The 18,374-nt window shown below is 47.8% G+C and overlaps 1 protein-coding gene across 2 annotated transcripts in view; it reads left to right on the top strand.

Annotated features, from left to right (window-relative positions):
* PRKCB (protein kinase C beta) overlaps positions 1-18,374 on the top strand; it is a 438,119-nt gene that overhangs the window by 205,086 nt on the left and 214,659 nt on the right. For both annotated transcript variants that reach the window (XM_029057467.1, XM_029057466.1), the window contains exons 4-5: positions 6,356-6,467; positions 10,174-10,302. In XM_029057467.1, the coding sequence (XP_028913300.1) occupies positions 6,356-6,467; positions 10,174-10,302 (241 nt within the window). The remainder of the gene's footprint in view (positions 1-6,355; positions 6,468-10,173; positions 10,303-18,374) is intronic.

The raw sequence follows: 18,374 nt of genomic DNA, 5'->3' as shown, positions 1-18,374 counted from the left end.
GGAGGAAGAGCAGGCATTTTGTCCCCATTTTACAGATGAGGAAAGGTAACCACAGAGAGGGTTTTATCTTTCTTTCTTTTTAATGGCATTTGCTAAGCGCTCACTGTGTGCTGGGCACTGTTCTAATCACTGGGGTAGATACAAGATAATGAGGTTGGATGGTGTCCCACACGGGGCTTACAGTCTTAAACCCCATTTTACAGATGAGGTAAGTGAGGCACAGAGAAGTTAAGTGACTTGTCCAAGGTCACACAGCAGACAAGTGTTGCTGCAGAAATAAGAACCCCGTCCTGCGGTCTTTCCACCGGGCAACCCTGACTTTTATTATCCTTTCCTGTATTCTGTAAGCTCCTTGTGGGCAGGGATCTCGGCAACCAACTCTTGTTTTGTACTTTCCGAAGTGCTGAGTACAGTGCTCTGCACATAGTAAGCGCTCAGTAAATATTGTTGATTGATTTCCCACATCGGTTGACGAACTGAAATGGACCTGTGGACCTTGAGGTCCCAAACTTCCCCCACCTCTCAAAGAACTTTTCAGATTGAGCAGAATCATAGGCTTTCCATCCCAATAGTCCTGGAAGGAAACAAGCCTTAGGAGAAACAGTGTGGCCTAGGGGATGGAGAATGGGCCTGAGAATCGGGCGACCTGGGTTCTAATGCCAGATCTGCCTCTTGTCTGCTGTGTGGCCTTGGGCAGGCCACTTCACTTCTTTGAGCCTCAGTTCCCTCATTCGTAAAATGGGGATTAAGACTGTGAGCCCCACATGAGACAGGTACTATGTTAGACCTAATTATCTTGTACCTATCACAGAGCTTAGAGCAGTGCTCGACACCTAATAAGGGCTTAACAAATACTGTAATTACCCTGATTAGGACTCATTGTTTGGCCTTCATCCTATTTAATATTGGAGTTTTATTCTGGTTTATTCTCCCCCTCTAGACTGTAAATCCGTTATGGGCAGGGAGCGTATCTACCAACTCTGTTAAATTGTACTCTCCCAAGCATTTAATACAGTGCTCTGCACAGAGCAGGGGCTCAGATATACGACTGATCGGCTGTACGGCAACAACCCAGTGAGGCGGAAGATCGGATTCTGGTGCTTCTGTCACTCGTTCCCGTTCCTTGTATGATTCTAACTTCATCCCGATTCTCACTCCCTGGGTCTATATGCTGGGAAGCAGCCTGGCCAATAGCCACTTGTCCCTGGGGAGAATGATCATAAAAACTAGATGAATAATAAAGACTAGTAATTTCATGGATTTACTTATCTTCATTCAGGACGGATGGACTGCAACAAGTAAACAGACCTCTTTATACTCAGTCTTTTCTCCATTACCAAGAGAAACAGTGTTGCCTAGTGGATAGACCACAGGCCTGGGAGTCGGAGGACCTGGGTCCTAATCCCAGCTCCGCCGCTTGTCAGTCGTGTGACCTTGGGCAAGTCACTTTGCTTTTCTGGGCCTCGGTTTTCTCATCGGTAAAATGGGGATTAAGTCTGTGAGTCTGTGGGATTAAGTATGTGGAAGAGGGACTGTGCCCAACTTGTTTATCTTGTATCTATCCCAGCGTTTAGTACAGTGCCTGGCACATATTAAACACTTAACAAGCTTGTTGTGGACAGGGAATGTGTTATATTGCTATATTGTACTCTCCCAAGGTCAAAGTGCTCAGCACACAGTAAGTGCTCAATGAATATGATTGATTAACAAATACCACAGTTATGATTATTTTTATCATCAGCAGCACTAGCAGAGTAGTCCCAAGAATGCCAAACAGAGAATGCAAAACAAGGAGGGGGCTTTGGCTCCTTCCAGGCAGCCGAGCAAATGACTGCTAGCTCAGGACCCGCCCGGGCTATGGAGGTTGTGTGCCTCAGTTTCCTCATTTGTAAAATGGGGATTATCCCTCCTACTTAAACTGTGAGTCCCCTGTTGGAAGGGGAATGTGTCCAATCTGCTTACCTTATATTTATCCCAGTGCTTAACAAATACCACAGTTACTATGATTATTATGCATTTGGTAAATAACCCAATTTTTGATCTTTGAGCCTTTGTTCAATTTGGAAATCTACTTTGGAAAGGGTCTAAACCCTTTTTAAATAACTGGAATTATCCCAGTTTTTCTAAAACCCATCTGGTCTTCTCATTGCTCAATCTGCTGATGTCTTCAGAAAATGATTAAGGATTTTTTTAAAGCACTGGGTTTCATCAGACTTTGAGGAAACAATGGCCTCTTGTTAAAGGGAGGCAAGAAGACCACCCTTCCAAAATTTGGGGTGATGCTTGTTTATATGAGAACGGCTTAGCTGTCTCGCTGGAAGGTGAATTCCAATTCCTGGGCTGGAGCCTGTCACTAAACTTTACACCTTGCAGTGGGCCAGGAGAGGATACATTTACTTCATCAGTGTAGTTAGAATGCTTTTAATAAAACCAATTTGTCACTTTTGTCTCCAAAGAGGCAGTTGGTGCTATGTGGAAATGAGAATCCCTGAAGTCCAGTCGCTTCATTAAGCAGAAAATCAGGAATCTGGGAACATTCAAACATCTCCCTAAATCGTTCTGACAATGACTTCTCAGGTTATATAATCGCATCAGAAAAATTTGCATTCAGGCACACCTAACCCAGCAGAGTTAGAGGAGAACAACAGGAAAATGCATGCTGTTGGCTCTGATGTAAGGGGTGTGTGTATTTGGGTGAGTTTGAGAGAGGGGTTATTTATAACTTGAGGGGGTGATCTGGTGAAGTGTGAATGCCTCCTTAAACATTATTTCGTGTTGCATTAGGTTCTGAAATACAGTTTTCTCAATAATAGACTGCTCTCAGATGTGTTTCAGTTTAATTTTCAGGATGGTTGTATGCTGGGCCGGCTCATTGTAAAGCGGCCTTATGAGCTTCTCTTTGCCATCAGAATTCGTAATGTGTAATTTCTCAGGAAGAATCAAAAGGTCCAAGAACTTGCTTGCACAGCACAACCTGGGGAAATGGGGCCTGATGACTAGATTGGGAAGTTAAGTGTCAAGTTCCCTAAGCCTTTCCTTCCTTTAGGGTTTCTGCTTCTTAGTGTAGGCTAAAGACCATGTCTTCACTAGCCCAGTAGTTCACTCCTGGGGTCCCGAAGTCATTTTTTTTTTGCGAGGGAACTTCTCAGCCATACAGCCAAAGTGACCTGATTAGCTTGCATCTACTCCAGCAGTAAGAACAGTGCTTGGCAAACAGTAAGCGCTTAACAAATACCATTATTATTATCATTGTTATTATTATTATTATATTCTCATTAACAATGGAGAAGAGCCCAGGACATTTCTGGACTGGATGGAGGGGTTTCAATTCCTTTCTACGGGATTCCAGTGAATACCAGTCCAGTTTTTCCTAGTGAGCTCCTCACCTTAAAGGAGGAAAGACCAGATACTGGATCTCCTTTGCCAAAAGAAATTGGGTGCCCAATCCCTGATTCCCATGCCAACAGTATATAGTAGTAGCATTTATTAAGTGCTCACTTAGTGCAGGGCACTGAACTAGGCAGTTGGGAAGCACGGAGTAAAGAGGTAACACATTCCCAGGCCACGAGGAGTTTCTCACCTCTGCCAGGCATGGGCAATGGTCTTCAGCCACTGTGGCTGGCAGGGCGTTAAGAGTGAGGGCGGGTATTTTATACTTCAGGGTGAACCCAGGGAGACAGCATTCATTCATTCATTCACTCAGTCGCATTTATTGAGCATTTACTGTGTGCAGAGCAGTGTACTGAGCGCTTGGGAGAGAACAATATAACAGTAAACAGACACATTCCCTGCCCACAACAGGCTTACAGTCTAAAGGGAGGGTAGACAGGCATCGATACAGATAAATAAAATTACAGATATGGACATAAGTGCTGTGGGGCTGGGAGGGGGGAAGAGCAAAGGGAGCAAGTCAGGGTGATACAGAAGGGAGTGGGAGATGAGGAAAAGTGGGACTTTGTCTGGGAAGGCCTCTTGGAGGAGATGGGCCTTCAAAAAGGCTTTGAAGTAGGGGGAGAGTAATTGTCTGAAGTAATTGTTTCTGCGGTCATGCTGAACATTCAACTGAGTGCATTGGTGAGTACAAGATGCAGGGAATGTGTCTGGTTATTGTTGTATTGTACGCTCGCAAAAGCTTAGTACGGTGCTCCGCACACAGTAAGCACTCAATAAATAGGATTGACTGACAGTCATGTCTGGTTTAATCCATGTATCTTCCTATGAGGCTGTGTGGTCTAGTTCTTTGTGAGATTTACTGAGAAGCAACATGGCCTACTAGAAAGAGGATTGGTCTGGGAGTCAGAGGACCTGGGTTCTAATCCCAGCCCTGCCACTTGCCTGCTGTGTACCTGGCCCCCCTTCAGCCCCCTGGGATCAATTTTAGAGATGGGGAGCAGGAGCGGTTGTGCCGTTTCCTAGTTCTCTTCCCCCATTGCTCTGCACACATTAAATGCTCAGTAAGTATCACTGATCGATTGCAACTGCTCCCTTCCCTCCCCTCTCCCCTCCCCCTTGGGCCTGGTCATGCGCAGAGAGGTTACTTAAAGCACCTGCAAGGCCACATTAACCGTCCAACAAAGACAACAGCGGCCAGCGCCACCAGCCCGTGGCTGCAGTCACAGCCGTAGTTTCTGTTCCAAGTTGGCTTCAGATTGCAAGTTGTAAACTTCAAGTGGAACTTTAGGGAGAGCTCGATTGAAAACGTTACAGTGGCATTGAAGGGTGTGGGAGATTTCCAAAAACATGACTTAGTAGACTGCATTTCATTGCCTGGGGACGACCAGCAGACAGGTTAATCGTTGGTAACAGTCCCATCTTGGGATTCTCATCATGCAGTCGACAAATCCAGCCATTAGAGGAGAGTGGTTTGTAGAAGAGTGCATTTGAAAGGGTTTCTTTTTTCTTCTTAGGATGGCGTATGAAATCTTGTCAGTTTTGAATGTGATTAAATTTGCTGAAGCATGTCCTCAGCGTCTCGCACTTAGCCGGATTGAATTAAACGAGGTCCGATTATTTGCCCTACCTGCCAATAATACAGTTTGGTGGACTCCTGTAGAAGAAAAATGGAAGCGCAGTAAGGAGATTAATGCAAATGGAAAAACCAAATTAATTTTTTTAGATCCTGCATAGAGTATAGATGCATTATGCAGTCTGCTAACAGCTGTGTTTATGACCGGTCTTAAGTAATCATGAATGTGTTAATTTGCCTTTCTAGGGGAGACACATTACATCGTATTTGCTGTAGGAAACTGCACCGTTAAAAAGGTTGCTTCCCCTAAACGGAATAAATACGTCGATTCACTTGTCCCTTAGACTTCTTGTCTCTGCACCTCAAGTAAGACTTAAATCAGGGAGGATGTAGCTCTTTTGCACTGAGCCCTATGCCCTTCATTTCTACAGTAAATAGTTCCTCGTGCCTACGTGGCTCATTGGAAAGAGCACGGGCTTTGGAGTCAGGGCTCATGAGTTCGAATCCCAGCTCTGCCACTTGTCGGCTGTGTGACTGTGGGCAAGTCACTTAACTTCTCTGGGCCTCAGTTCCCTCATCTATAAAATGGGGATTAAGACTGGGAGCCCCACGTGGGACAACCTGATTCCCCTGTGTCTACCCCAGCGCTTAGAACAGTGCTCGGCACATAGTAAGCGCTTAACAAATACCAACATTATTAGATCTGTGCTCTGCACAAATAGGAGTTTAATAGATGTCATAGGTGGTACAATGAAGATGGAGAGGAAGGTGTCCTGCAGATGCATTTCTCTCTTTATAAAGCAGGAGGGTGTTGCTATCTTGGTTGCCACGACAAGCTCTGGTTGGCTCACGGTTAGATCCCAGAAGGTGATTTGCTGGAGCTGGGACCGAGGTTGCCCCCAGGGCTATCAATCAACGAATCAATCATATTTACTGAGCTCCTGTTGCGCGCAGTCATATTTATCGAGTGCTTACTGTGTAAGGAACACTGGACTAAGCACTTGGGAGAGCACAATATAACATAGTTGGTAGACTCGTTCACTGCCCACAATGAGCTTGCAGGCTAGAATGGGCGAGCACCGTATTAAGCGGTTGGAAGAGTACAGTACAACAGAGTCGGGAGAAATGTTCCCTGCCACAAAGAGCTTACAATCTTGCAGGATGTCGATCCACCATCTCTCCGATTTTGAGCCCCATAAGGGGGTTTACATTTTCTGCCAGTGCGTCCTGTGTATGCATACGCGAAATGCTTTCTTGGGTAATCCGTAAAGCTTTCAGTTCTATACTTGTTCATTCACTTAAGACTAAACCGTTATTAAAACAAAATGTTTGGTTCAATTACGGCCCCTGCCACCCAGTGATAAGTGGTTTATTCTTCTTGCTTTTCAGGATCCGAGGAGCAAGCACAAATTTAAAATCCATACGTACTCCAGCCCGACATTTTGTGACCACTGTGGCTCCTTGCTGTATGGGCTCATTCACCAAGGCATGAAATGTGACAGTAAGTGATTTTTCCCTCTTCTTCCCTTCTTTCCCCTTCTCTGCTACCTCCTCTCTCTTCCCTTCCCACCTTCTCCACCCTTCCCTACTTCTTCCTCCATCCCCAGCCTCCTCCTCCCCTTTCTTCTCTTCCTTCTCTCCTATTTTCAGCTGCTGGTAATGAGCAGGAAAGGTCTGTTTTTTCTTCATTCATTCAGTGGTATTTACTGAGCACTTACTGTGTGCAGAGCACTGTACTAAGCGCTTGAGAAAGTACAATACAACAGTAAACCATGACATTCCTGCCCACCATGAGCTCACAGTCTAGAGGAGGGAGACAGTCATCAATATAAATAAATAAAATTATAGATGTGTACATAAGTGTTTTGGGGCTGGGAGGGGAAAAGAGCAAAGAGAGGGAGTAAGTTGAGGGGTCAATGGCAAAGTGAATTCACCTTTAAACACAGGCAGGGTGTTGTGGGTTCAAGACTTAGGAAAGATTTCACTGCTTTCCAAGAATAAGAATAATAATAATAATTATGTTGGTATTTGAGAGGCAGTGACCTCTCTCCACCGAACACTTTCTCCCCTGGAGAAGTCCCGCCCTGTGGTGTCAAGGAGAAAAGGGAAGGTTTCTCAGCATCAGCCAGGATTGGAAGATTTGAAGAGACAGCGAGTTTTCCAATCAGCAGAAGACCTTTCCCAAAGAGAGACTGCCTTTCTTCTGAAGAGGAATGCTTCCCTTTCAATAAGAGGGAAGAAATTTGTTCCCTCTCTCTGTTTCTGAACAGTATATTATTTTGAGCTCTCAAAGAAAGGACGGGAGAAATTCAGTGTGATGACCTAGAATCCCCCTCCCCCCGTTAATTCCATCCCTAGGGTGGGGATCTGATTTGAGGCTGTGAGGAAAGGATTGGTACATTTTACACTTGCCCCATGACCTTGAGGGTTGCCAGCACCCCCGTCTTCCCTTCTGAGACAGCTGGCCGCCTCAGCTGAGTGCCCAGGGCCTGCAGAATCATTAATTCATTCATTCAGTTATATTTATTGAACACTCACTGTGTAGGGAGCACTGTACTGAGCGCTTGGGTGAGTACAGTGCAACAATATATAGACACATTCCCTGACCTAACAGTCTAGAGGGGTGGAAGCAGACGGTGATAGAAATAAATAAATGACAGATATGGACATAAGTGCTGAGGGGCCGAGAGGGAGGATGAAAAAAGGGAACAAGTAGTGTTAACTCAGGTGGGGCAGAAGAAAATGGGGCTTAGTCAGAGAGGGCCTCTTGGAGAATCCTCACTTTCTCCTTTTTTTTCATGGTATTTGTTAAGTGCTTAGTTGGTGCGAGGAACTGAACTGAGCACTGGGGTAGATACAAAATAATCAGTTCCCACATAGGACTCACAGTCTAAGTAGGAGGGAGACCAGGTATTGAAACCCTGCAGATGAGGTAATAGAGACACAGAAAAGTGAAGTGACTTGCCCAAGGTCACACAGTGGTAAAGTGGCAGAGCCAGGACTAGAACCTGATCATTGGGCCAAGCTGCTTCTCCTGTGGGAAGTCATCCTTCTATGCCAGCGATCTGGTTCATAGCTGGAAGTGTGAGGGGCAGAAGAGACAGACTGTTCTTTGGGGAGATGGGGGAGACAAAGGGGTTAGGTTGAGGGGAAGCCGAGACAGAGATGGGGAGGCCGTGTCCGCCTTCAACTTCAGAGACGATTTGCCGCCCAGGGGGCCAGTGTTTTCATCTTTGGACCGGTTGAGACAGATCTGCAGTGCCCATCCTGGCGACAGGCAGAGTGGGAGCCCCCAGACCCTTTGCCCAGCCTCTACTCCAGTGCAGACACCGTGGGGTCAACTGGTTCTTGGCCTCCCAGGAGGGGTGAGGTCAAGGTTCATTTTCTGTGGTTTTTCTCAAGTGTTGACTATGTGCCAGGCACTGTACTATGCAGTAGGGTAGATGCAAGATCGTGAAGTCCCACTTGAGACTCCCAGCCTAAATAGGAGGGAGAACAGGTACTGAATCCCCTCTTTGCAGAGAAGTGAAGTGACTTGCTCAAGGTGACACAACAGACAAGTGGTGGAGCCAGGATAAGAACATAGGTTTTCTGATTCTCAGGCCTGGGCTCTTTCCACTTGGTCACATTTGGTCACATTGGGTGAGGCTTTGTCCTTTTTTTTTATGGTATTGGTTATGTGCTTACTATGTGCCAGGCACTGTACTGAGCGCCGAGGTAGAGTAAGTTAATCAAGTTGGACACAGTCCCTGTCCTGTAAGGGGCTTGCAGTCTTAATCGTCATTTTAGAGAAGCAGCGTGGCTCAGTGGAAAGAGCCAGGGCTTGGGAGTCAGAGATCATGGGTTCAAATTCTGGCTCTGCCACTTGTCAGCTGTGTGACTGTGGGCAAGTCACTTCACTTCTCTGTGCCTCGGTTACCTCATCTGTAAAATGGGGATTAACTGTGACCCTCACGTGGGACAACCTCATTACCCTGTATCTACCCCAGCGCTTAGAACAGCGCTCTGCACATAATAAGCGCTTAACAAATGCCAACATTATTATTTTACGGATGAGGTAACCGAGGCACAGAGAAATAAAGTGATCTGTCCAGACAGCAGAGAAGTAGCAGAGCCAGGATCAGAACCCAGGTCCTCTGATTCCCAGGCCCGTGCTCTTTCTATTAGGCCACAGTGCTTCTGTTTCTAATTTCAATGAAATAACTGGCATCGTTATTAGTCGATTCGGGAAGGACCTGGCTTTATTCCTAAAACAATTACAGGCCAATGTCAGAATGAAAAGGAATCATTAATCCCATAGACCCAGTCCTCTGCAGAGAGGAGTGAGGGACAATTGTCTCTCCATTAAGTATTTGTTCCTTCTCCTTGTATGTGTGGGGGCAACAACTCATTTATTGCCTGTAGGATTTCAATTAGTAGGTCCCCGCCCCTCTGATTATCTCTTTTTATTGCATTATTTGATGGGTATTAGGAAAAGAGAGCTCATTTTTGGCAGGGCTAGCACGAAAACTACTGATATTCATCACTCTTAAGGATCGTCACCTGTACATCTTGGAGTCTATCCCACTGTGACGCGGAGGCTTTAATTTTGGATTTGGCCAGGCCTAAAAAAGCCATGCCTTGAGGGAGAGCAGGGAGAGGAAGCAAAGACCAGTGATTATCCTGAACTCTCAAGAGGCTCAAATATTTTTGTGCTGTGCCCCCTCTAAACTGTAAGCTTGTTGTGGGCAGGGAGCATGCCAACCAACACGGAGAAGCAGCGAGGCCTAGAGGATAGAGCGTGGGTTTGGAAGTCAGCACAACCTGGGTTCTGATCCTGGCTCCGTCACTTCTCTGCTATGTGATCTTCACGTCTCTGTGCCTCTGTTTTCTCATCTGTAAAATGGGAATTGAGATGTGAGCCCCATGTGGGACAGGGACTGTCCAACCTGATTAACTTGTATCTACCCCAGCACTTAGAACAGTGACTGGCACGTAGTAATCACTTAACAAATATCATTAAAACAACAACAACGAAGAAACTCCCTTATATCGTACTCTCCCAAGTGCTAAGTACACTGCTCCGCATACAGCAAGCGCTCAATAAATACCGTGGATTGATCGATCGCTTGCCGCGGGCCAGGCTGATGTTCGCCATGGACTTAGTGCCCGGTTTTTGTTGAGGGTGATATTTCAACTCTGTCTCTTCTTTGTGTTTTTCCTCCCAGCTTGCATGATGAACGTCCACAAGCGCTGTGTGATGAACGTCCCCAGCCTCTGCGGCACAGACCACACCGAGCGTCGAGGGAGGATACACATCAAGGCCCAGATAGACAAAGAAGTCCTCACCGTTGTCGGTAGGTGGGAGCTGCCTCGCTCGGAAGCCAGAGGGGTGGGCTTTCTGGCTTCATTCCTGACTGAAACGTGTGGGACCCGGCCGCAAGGGGTGATCTGGGTAGGCCTAGCTTCACCTCCCTCCTATTTGTAGATTTCAAAGGGTTTTGTGGGCCGACAGTCGAATATTGAAATCACGTGAGCACAGGCCATCATCGCGCGTCTCTGGCTCCTCCCTTCCTCGGACGCCTCAACTTCCAGATGTGTCTTCCTCCTCTTCTCAAGATCATTGCTGCTCTTAGTGCAAATACTACCACTCAGAGTATATTCACAGAAACTCCTGCGCGTGCCTTGGCTCTTATAAAATTGTTCAAGGGGAAGCTGTCGGCTAGGACTGCCCGTCGGAGCCAAAGATGATAGGGCGCCATCTTAGATTCCTGTCAAGGGCCACTGTTGGGGGTGAGAAGAGAGGGGCCAGGTGCATTTTGGCTCCTGAGGATTCCAGTTTCTCTGCCTCCAGCTAGATTGATTTGACAGTGGCTACTTATTTTTCTCCCCTCTTCTCTGTCACTTTTAAAAATGTTGTTCCTTTAATGCTTCAGCCAGTAGACCACTAAATGCGGCCTTCTTGGGAGGTCCAGTCAATCCGTCAGTCGTATTTATTAAGTGCTTATTGTGTACAGGGCACTGTAGTAAGTGCCGGGGAGAGTACAAGATAACGATATAACAGGTACATTCCCTTCCCACGGTGAGCTTACAGTCTAGAGGTGAGTTTATCCTTCAGAAACCGTGATGCTCGGCCGATGTGTCGGTCTGGCTCGGAGGAACTCATTTACATATTCCAATAAGTGATAATAATGTTGGTATTTGTTAAGCGCTTACTATGTGCAGAGCACTGTTCTAAGCGCTGGGGGAGATACAGGGTAATCAGGTGGTCCCACGTGAGGCTCACAGTTAATCCCCATTTTACAGATGAGGTAACTGAGGCCCAGAGAAGTGAAGTGACCTGCCCACGGTCACACAGCTGACAAGTGGCAGAGCCGGGATTCGAACCCATGAGCTCTGACTCCCGAGCCCGGGCTCTTGCCACTGAGCCACGCTTCTCTAAAAATTTCCCACCAATTGAAGGCATAGGTGCCGTTGGTAGACTTGGGCATTTTAAGCTCAGTCCAGCAAAATACCCGTTCCAGACTTCTCGTACTTTTGCGATTCATCAGGTAGTCTCTGATTTTCCTGTAGGATGCTCATGGCCTCATATATATCATCATCAGCTCTGGTGCTTACTATGCGCAGGGCACTGTACTAAGCGCTTGGAAGAGTATAATACCACAGAGTTGACAGGCACGTTCCTTGCTCACAGCAAGTTTATAGTCTAGAGGAGGAGACAGACCTTAATAGAGATAAATAGTTTGTAACATATAATTTAAAGATGAGTATATTAAGTGCCGCGAGGTTAAAGGTGGGGCAAATATCACATACCCAAAGGGACAGACCCAAATGCACGGACGATGCAGGAGGGAGAGGGTGCCGGGGAAAAGAAGGCTAAACCGGGGATGGCGTCTTGGAGATGTGACCTCATTCGTGCTTTCACTGTGGGGAGAGGGGTGGTCTGCCTCAGGGGAAAAGCCGCACGGCTCCTTGGGAGAGAGAACCCATTTCCAAGGAGCTCAGGCTGCCTGATAAACATTATCCAGATGGGAAGCTTGCAGGGAGTTAAAGCAACCGGCATGGCCTAGTGGACAGAGCATGGGCCTGGGGATCAGAAGGACCTGATTTCTAATCCCGCACCCACCACTTGTCCGCTGTGTGGCCTTGGGCCAGTCACTTAACTTCTCTGTGCCTCAGTTCCCTCATCTGTAAAATGGGCAATAAGACTTTGAGCTCCATAGGGAGCAGGGACTGTGGCCAGCCAGACAACCTCATATCTACCCCGCAGGTTAGTACAGTACCTGGCACATAGTAAGCTCTTAACAAATACCATAAAAAACAATGATTGGTTTAATTAATGAAACATAGCTACCGGGCCAAAAGAAGGGCTCTTCTGAAGTTACCAAGCTCCTCCCCGTATTCTGAGCAGGCTCCCACTAACCCAGGTAAGAGAGACTCGTGGCAGTAATTGTCCACTTCATCGATAACCTCACTGAGCGAATTCCACAACCTCTCTGGAATTCTGCCATGGAGCTCAGCAACCTCTTCATCCAGCTGGTTTTTTCTCTTGGTCCTGTGGAAAGAGCAGGGATCTGGGAGGCAGAAGGCCTGGGTTCTTTCCCTCACTATACAAATAGGAGAATAGAGAAGCAGCATGGCTCAGTGGAAAGAGCCCGGGCTTGGGAGTCAGAGGTCATGGGTTCGATTCCCGGCTCTGCCGTTTGTCGGCTGTGTGACTGTGGGCAAATCCCTTAACTTCTCTGTGCCGCAGATATCTCATCTGTAAAATGGGGATTAAGACTGTGAGCCTCATGAGGGACAACCTGATTACCCTGTATTTACCCCAGCGCTTAGCACAGTGCTCTGTACATAGTAAGAGCTTAACAAATACCAACATTATTAATGCCTTCTGAGCCTAGGCCACTGATGGTAAAGTTTTTGTCCAAAGCAACACTTCAGAGCATTCTGCAAAGTAGACAGACCTAGACGGAATCCTGAAAAATAGTTGGCTAACACGGGCAGGGAAGATCAGGGTCGGGCCCCTTCTGGATTGTAAATTTGCTGTGGGCAGCGAATACGTCTACCAACTTTGTTATATCGACCTCTGCCAAGCCCTTAGTATAGTGCTCTGCACAGAGCAGGCGATCGAAAAATACCATCGATGATGTTGCTCCAGTGTCGGCACTGTGCTGCTCCTACTGCGGCTAAAAATTTCCCTGCAACGAACCTTTGAGTGCTGCATCCCTGCCTTCCTCCTCACTCACTGCAATCTGTGCCATAGTGTTAATAAAAATAATTGTGGTGTTTATAAAGTGTTCCCTAAGTGCCAAGAATGATACTAAACACTGGAAGACGCAAGATGATGTGGGAGGTCACAGTCCCTGTTCCACATGGGGCTCGTAGTCCGAATAGGTGGGAAAACAGGTATTTTTATCCCTATTTTATAGCTGAGAAAATTGAGATACAGAACTGTCACTTAGTTGCCCCACATCACCCAGCAGGAAATTTGGCCGAGCTGGGATTAAAACCGAGGTCCCCTGACTCCTAGATCCCCTCATTCCACTGGACCATCGCTCTCAGTCAGTCGTACGTATTGTGTGCTCACTCTCTAATTCTGATGATGATGATGGTATTTGTTTGTTAAGCATATACTATGTGCCAAGCACTGTTCTAATCGCTAGGGTAGATACAAGGGAATCAGGTTGTCCCACATGGGGCTCACGGTCTTAATCCTCATCTTACAGATGAAGCAAGTGAGGCACGGAGAAGTTAAGAGGCTTTGCCCAAGGTCACACAGCAGACAAGTGGCGGGGCCGGGATTAGAACCTGAGTCCCAAGATCGTGTTCTTTCCACTAAGTCCCGCTGCAGCTTGGAAAGAGTAGAGTGTAACGATGAACGGACATCTCCCTGTTCACGGTGAGCTCACAGTCTAGAGTGGGAGACCAGCATAATATAAATGAGTTACAGATATGTAAATAAGTGCTGTGGGTCTGGGTGGGAGAAGTGAATTAAGGGAGCTGGTCAGGGCAACACAGAAGGGAGTGGAAGAAGAGAGAAGGAGATGTGCCTCCAACAAGCCTTTGAAGGGGGCTTTGAATTTTTTACTCTCTGTTCTGAATATTCAAGGCTGTGGCTTCTCCACTGCTCTCAGTGAGAGAGACTCCATTTTCATTCTCCCTCATGTCTGTAACCTAAATCTTGTCTGCTTCGGTTTAAGCCCATTTTTTTCTAAGGGGTGACACCATCCCCCTGTCCTTACTGTCCCTCTAGGCTCCAAACGCACTATGGGCAGGGACCACGTCTGCTAATTCCGCTGCATCGTACTCTCCCGAGGGCTCAGCACAGTGTCCGGCACGTTGTGGGCTCTCAATAAATTCCGTCGATGGATATTATTATTTTCTGAGCGGAGCGGCGAACAGCCAGGTCGCCTTGCGTCTCACAGCTACCCACTTCTTTCCTCGACGTAACTGACTAGGCGAACTGCTGATATTTAGAGCAGTTTGGGTGGCCAGGGAGAGGCTGAAGGTGGAGAGGAGGTTAGTGCTGAAGGTGGAAGGGAGGGTCAAGTGCCTGTTGACCTAAGCATTGAAACTGAGTTCTTTAGTAACTGGCTCTAGAGGGGGAAAAGAGGGTTGAGCTAAAACCTGATGTTTCACTGCCACCCGGTGGCATCCTGTAGACACAATGGCCAACGGTGGAAAAAAATGGACGAGCTTGTCTTGCGAAACAATTTGGGAGATCGTGGGGGATTTACGCTGCCTCAAGGAAAAATCTGCAGCACCTGCATCACCTGGTGTAGAGGGGAGGAGCCTCGCCCCCCCTGGGAGAGACAAGAAACCCTGCCCGTGTGGCCAGGGGGGAAAAGAGGCCTCAGAGTGTAGCTATTTTTTAATGGTATTTGATAAGCGCTTACGGTGTGCCAGGCTCCGTACCGAGCACCGGGGTAGATGCGAGAGAATCAGGTCGGACACTGTCCTTGTCCCATCGAGGCCTCACGTTCTTAATCCCCACTTTAAATGATGAAACTGAGCTACGGGGGGAGTGATGTGACTTGCCCGCAGCAGACAAGTCAGCCAGTCGCATTTATTGAGCTCATACTGTGTGCGGAGCGCTGTACTAAGCGCTTGGGAGAGTACAGTATAACAATAAACAGACACATCCCCTGCCTACAGTGAGTTTATAGTTTAGAGGCAGAGCTGGGATTAGAACTCAGGTCCTCTGACTCATTCATTCATTCAATAGTATTTATTGAGCGCTTACTATGTGCATAGGCCCCGCTGCTTCTGAAAGTCCCATAGAGGTGTGTTTGAATGGGGGAGGCGTGGGGAAGGGAGGACTGTCACCCCTTAATGGCAAGGTGCCCGAATAGATGCTACGTACGGGTCCTGTTTTCCAGATGCATTATTGGCCTGCTCTTAAAAAGTTGCTTATTTTCCTTATCCTCCAGCTTCAACATTTCTGAGCTGAGGGAACAGGCAGTTGATCGGTAGGGAATGGTGTGCAGACGTTCCGGCTTGGATGTGACTCCACTTTAGAGAGGGTTGATGTTGCCATAGAGAGAGGTTTCCGCATAGTGCCGGTCAAGCCAGGAAAAGCGAAAGAGAAATGGCCCTGTCGCTCCTTTTTTTTCCCCCGAGGAGACACAGGCGTATTTGAAATAATCAATGGTATCGTGGGATGGTTCCTTAGAGAGAGGCTCCTGCTTAGTGCAGGAATTATTAATGTTGGTATTTGTTAAGCGCTTACTAGGTGCAGAGCACTCTTCTAAGCGCTGGGGTAGACACAGGGTAATCACATTGTCCCACGCGAGGCTCACAGTCTTAATCCCCATTTTACAGATGAGGGAACCGAGGCACAGAGATTAAGTGACTTGCCCACGGTCACACAGCTGACAGGTGGCAGAGCAGGGATTCGAACCCATGACCTCCGACTGCCAAACCCGTGCTCTTTCCACTGAGCCACGCTGCTTCCCATGAACTACTTTAATGACAGCTGATGCCACAAAGAATCAGTTGCCCTCTGCTCTCCTTTTTCTCCCTGTCTTTAAGGGTGTCATTTTGAAGCTAGTTCCTGTGGTGGATGATGGCAGAGAATCTCCCTCCCTCCCTCCCTCTCTTGCCCTGCCCTGGTCTGGAATTGGGTTCAGGGTCCTGTCATGGGGCTCTAGGAGGGGTTGGTTTACTGTCCAACCGATACCAGTTGGACTGATAATAATAATAATGATTTTGGTATTTGTTAAGCGCTTACTAGGTGCAGAGCACTGTTCTAAGCGCTGGGGTAGATAGGGGGTAATCAGGTCGTCCCACGTGAGGCTCACAGTTAATCCCCATTTTACAGATGAGGGAACTGAGGCACAGAGAAGTGAAGTGACTTGCCCACAGTCCCACAGCTGACAAGTGGCAGAGCGGGGATTCGAACTCATGACCTCTGACTCCCAAGCCCAAGCTCTTTCCACTGAGCCACGCTGCTTCTCTGATTGATTTCTCTGACTGATTTCTCTGACTGATTTCGGCTCCACCACAGATTCTCAAAGCTCCTTTCTCCTGAGGAGTCAGGACATTTATCGTATTTTACTCCCAACCCAAGGCAGGGTTTTCCGTGCCGATCAACAGAGAAAAATGCCCCTCAGTGTGCTTTCCGTCCCTCTAGTGCCGTGGCAAGGATTCATTCATTCAATCATATTTGTGGAGCATTTAATGTGTGCAGAGCACTTGGGAGAGTACAATAGAACAACGGACACGTTCCTGCCCACAGCGAGCTCACAGTCTAGCCTAGGATAAAACCCGGTGGCAGTGAGCACCATTAGGTCGACACGAGGCCTCTGAAGCCGGCGGTCAATTCTTATGAAATTCCTACTTTCTCTCAGCCGGATCGGCTTTAAGTTCAACCCGATTAATTCTGGGCCTTGGGCTGAGGGTGGGCGTGGGTAATTGGACTCCCACGATCTCCAAACCCCCTGCCGCCACTGACATCAGCTTCCTCTTCTACAGAACCTTATGAAAAGCTATTGCCAGCAGCAAAAAGATATCACTCTAAGTTTAATCTCTCATTCCTTTTCATTTTCTGCTCAGGGGAAGTGTTAATGGGGAGCAGAAAAGAGTAGGAGCCAGGCAGCAGGAGAGAGGTGTCGTAAGACGCGTAATAATAAAAATGACGATGATGTCTGCTGAGCGCTTACTGTGTGCCAAGCGCTGTACTGAGTGGTGGGGTAGATCCGAGATAATCGGGTTGGACACAGGCCTTGTAACGCACAGGACTCACGGTCTTAATCCCCGTTTTACAGAAGAGGTAACGGAGGCCCAGAGAAGTGAAGGGACGATGATGTTGGTATTTGTTAAGCGCTTACTACGTGCCGAGCACTGTTCTAAGCGCTGGGGGAGATACAGGGTCATCGGGTTGTCCCCCGTGAGGCTCACAGTTAATCCCCATTTTACAGATGAGGGAACTGTACAGATGAGGCACAGAGAAGTGAAGCGACTTGCCCACAGTCACACAGCTGACAAGCGACTGGCCCAGGGTCCGAGAACGGACGAGCGATGGAGCCGAGATTTGAACCCAGGTCCTCCGACTCCCAGGCCTGTGCTCTTGCCACTAGGCCATGCTGCTCCTCTAACGCCTAGAATGTTAGTCCCTGGGTAGTCGAGAGGCGGCTGAAAGTCATGTGAATAGTTCTTACGGCGTTTGTCAGTCACTCGCTGTATACCAAGCACTGTGCTAAGTGTCGGGATAGATATAATTGCCTAATCGCAATCAAGTCAGGCACGGTCCCTATAGGGGCAGAATGAAGGAGGATCTAAACCCCACGATGCAGATGAGGAGACTGAGGCACAGAGAAGCTAAGTGATCTGCTCAGGGTCACCCAGCAGTCAATGGATTAGTGATTCTATAGAGTGCTTACTTTATGCAGAGCACTGAGCTAAGCACTTGGGAGAGAATGAGAATGGTGGTATTTGTTAAGCGCTTACTATGTGTCCAGCACTGTTCTAAGCTCTGAGCTACGTTCCAAGCGCTGATAATGGCGGTATTTGTTAAGTGCTTAGTATATGCCAAAGAAGCGCCGGGGTAGATCCAGGGTAATCATGTTGTCCCACGTGGGGCTCACAGTCTTAATCTCCATTTTACAGGTGAGGTCACTGAGGCACAGAGAAGTGTAGTGAGTTGCCCGAAGTCACACAGCTAAGTGGCAGAGGCGGGATTAGAACCCACGTCCTCTGACTCATTCCACTAAGCCACGCTGCTTCTCTGGACGATACAGTAGAGTTGTCAGGCCCGACTCCTGCCCACAATTAGCTTACAGTCTAGAGGGGCAAGCAGGTAGTGCCTGTCAACCTTCTCACTCTAGGCTTCAAGGCCGTCCATCACCTCGCCCCTTCCTACCTCTCCTCCCTTCTCTCTTTCCACCGCCCAGCCCGCACGCTCCGCTCCTCCGCCGCCCACCTCCTCGCC

This window comes from Ornithorhynchus anatinus, chromosome 2 (assembly GCF_004115215.2).
Source record: "Ornithorhynchus anatinus isolate Pmale09 chromosome 2, mOrnAna1.pri.v4, whole genome shotgun sequence".
In the NCBI taxonomy this organism is placed as follows: Eukaryota; Metazoa; Chordata; class Mammalia; order Monotremata; family Ornithorhynchidae; genus Ornithorhynchus; species Ornithorhynchus anatinus.
The sequence above is the reverse complement of the archived record's forward strand: the minus strand, read 5'-3'. Positions and strand labels throughout refer to the sequence as shown.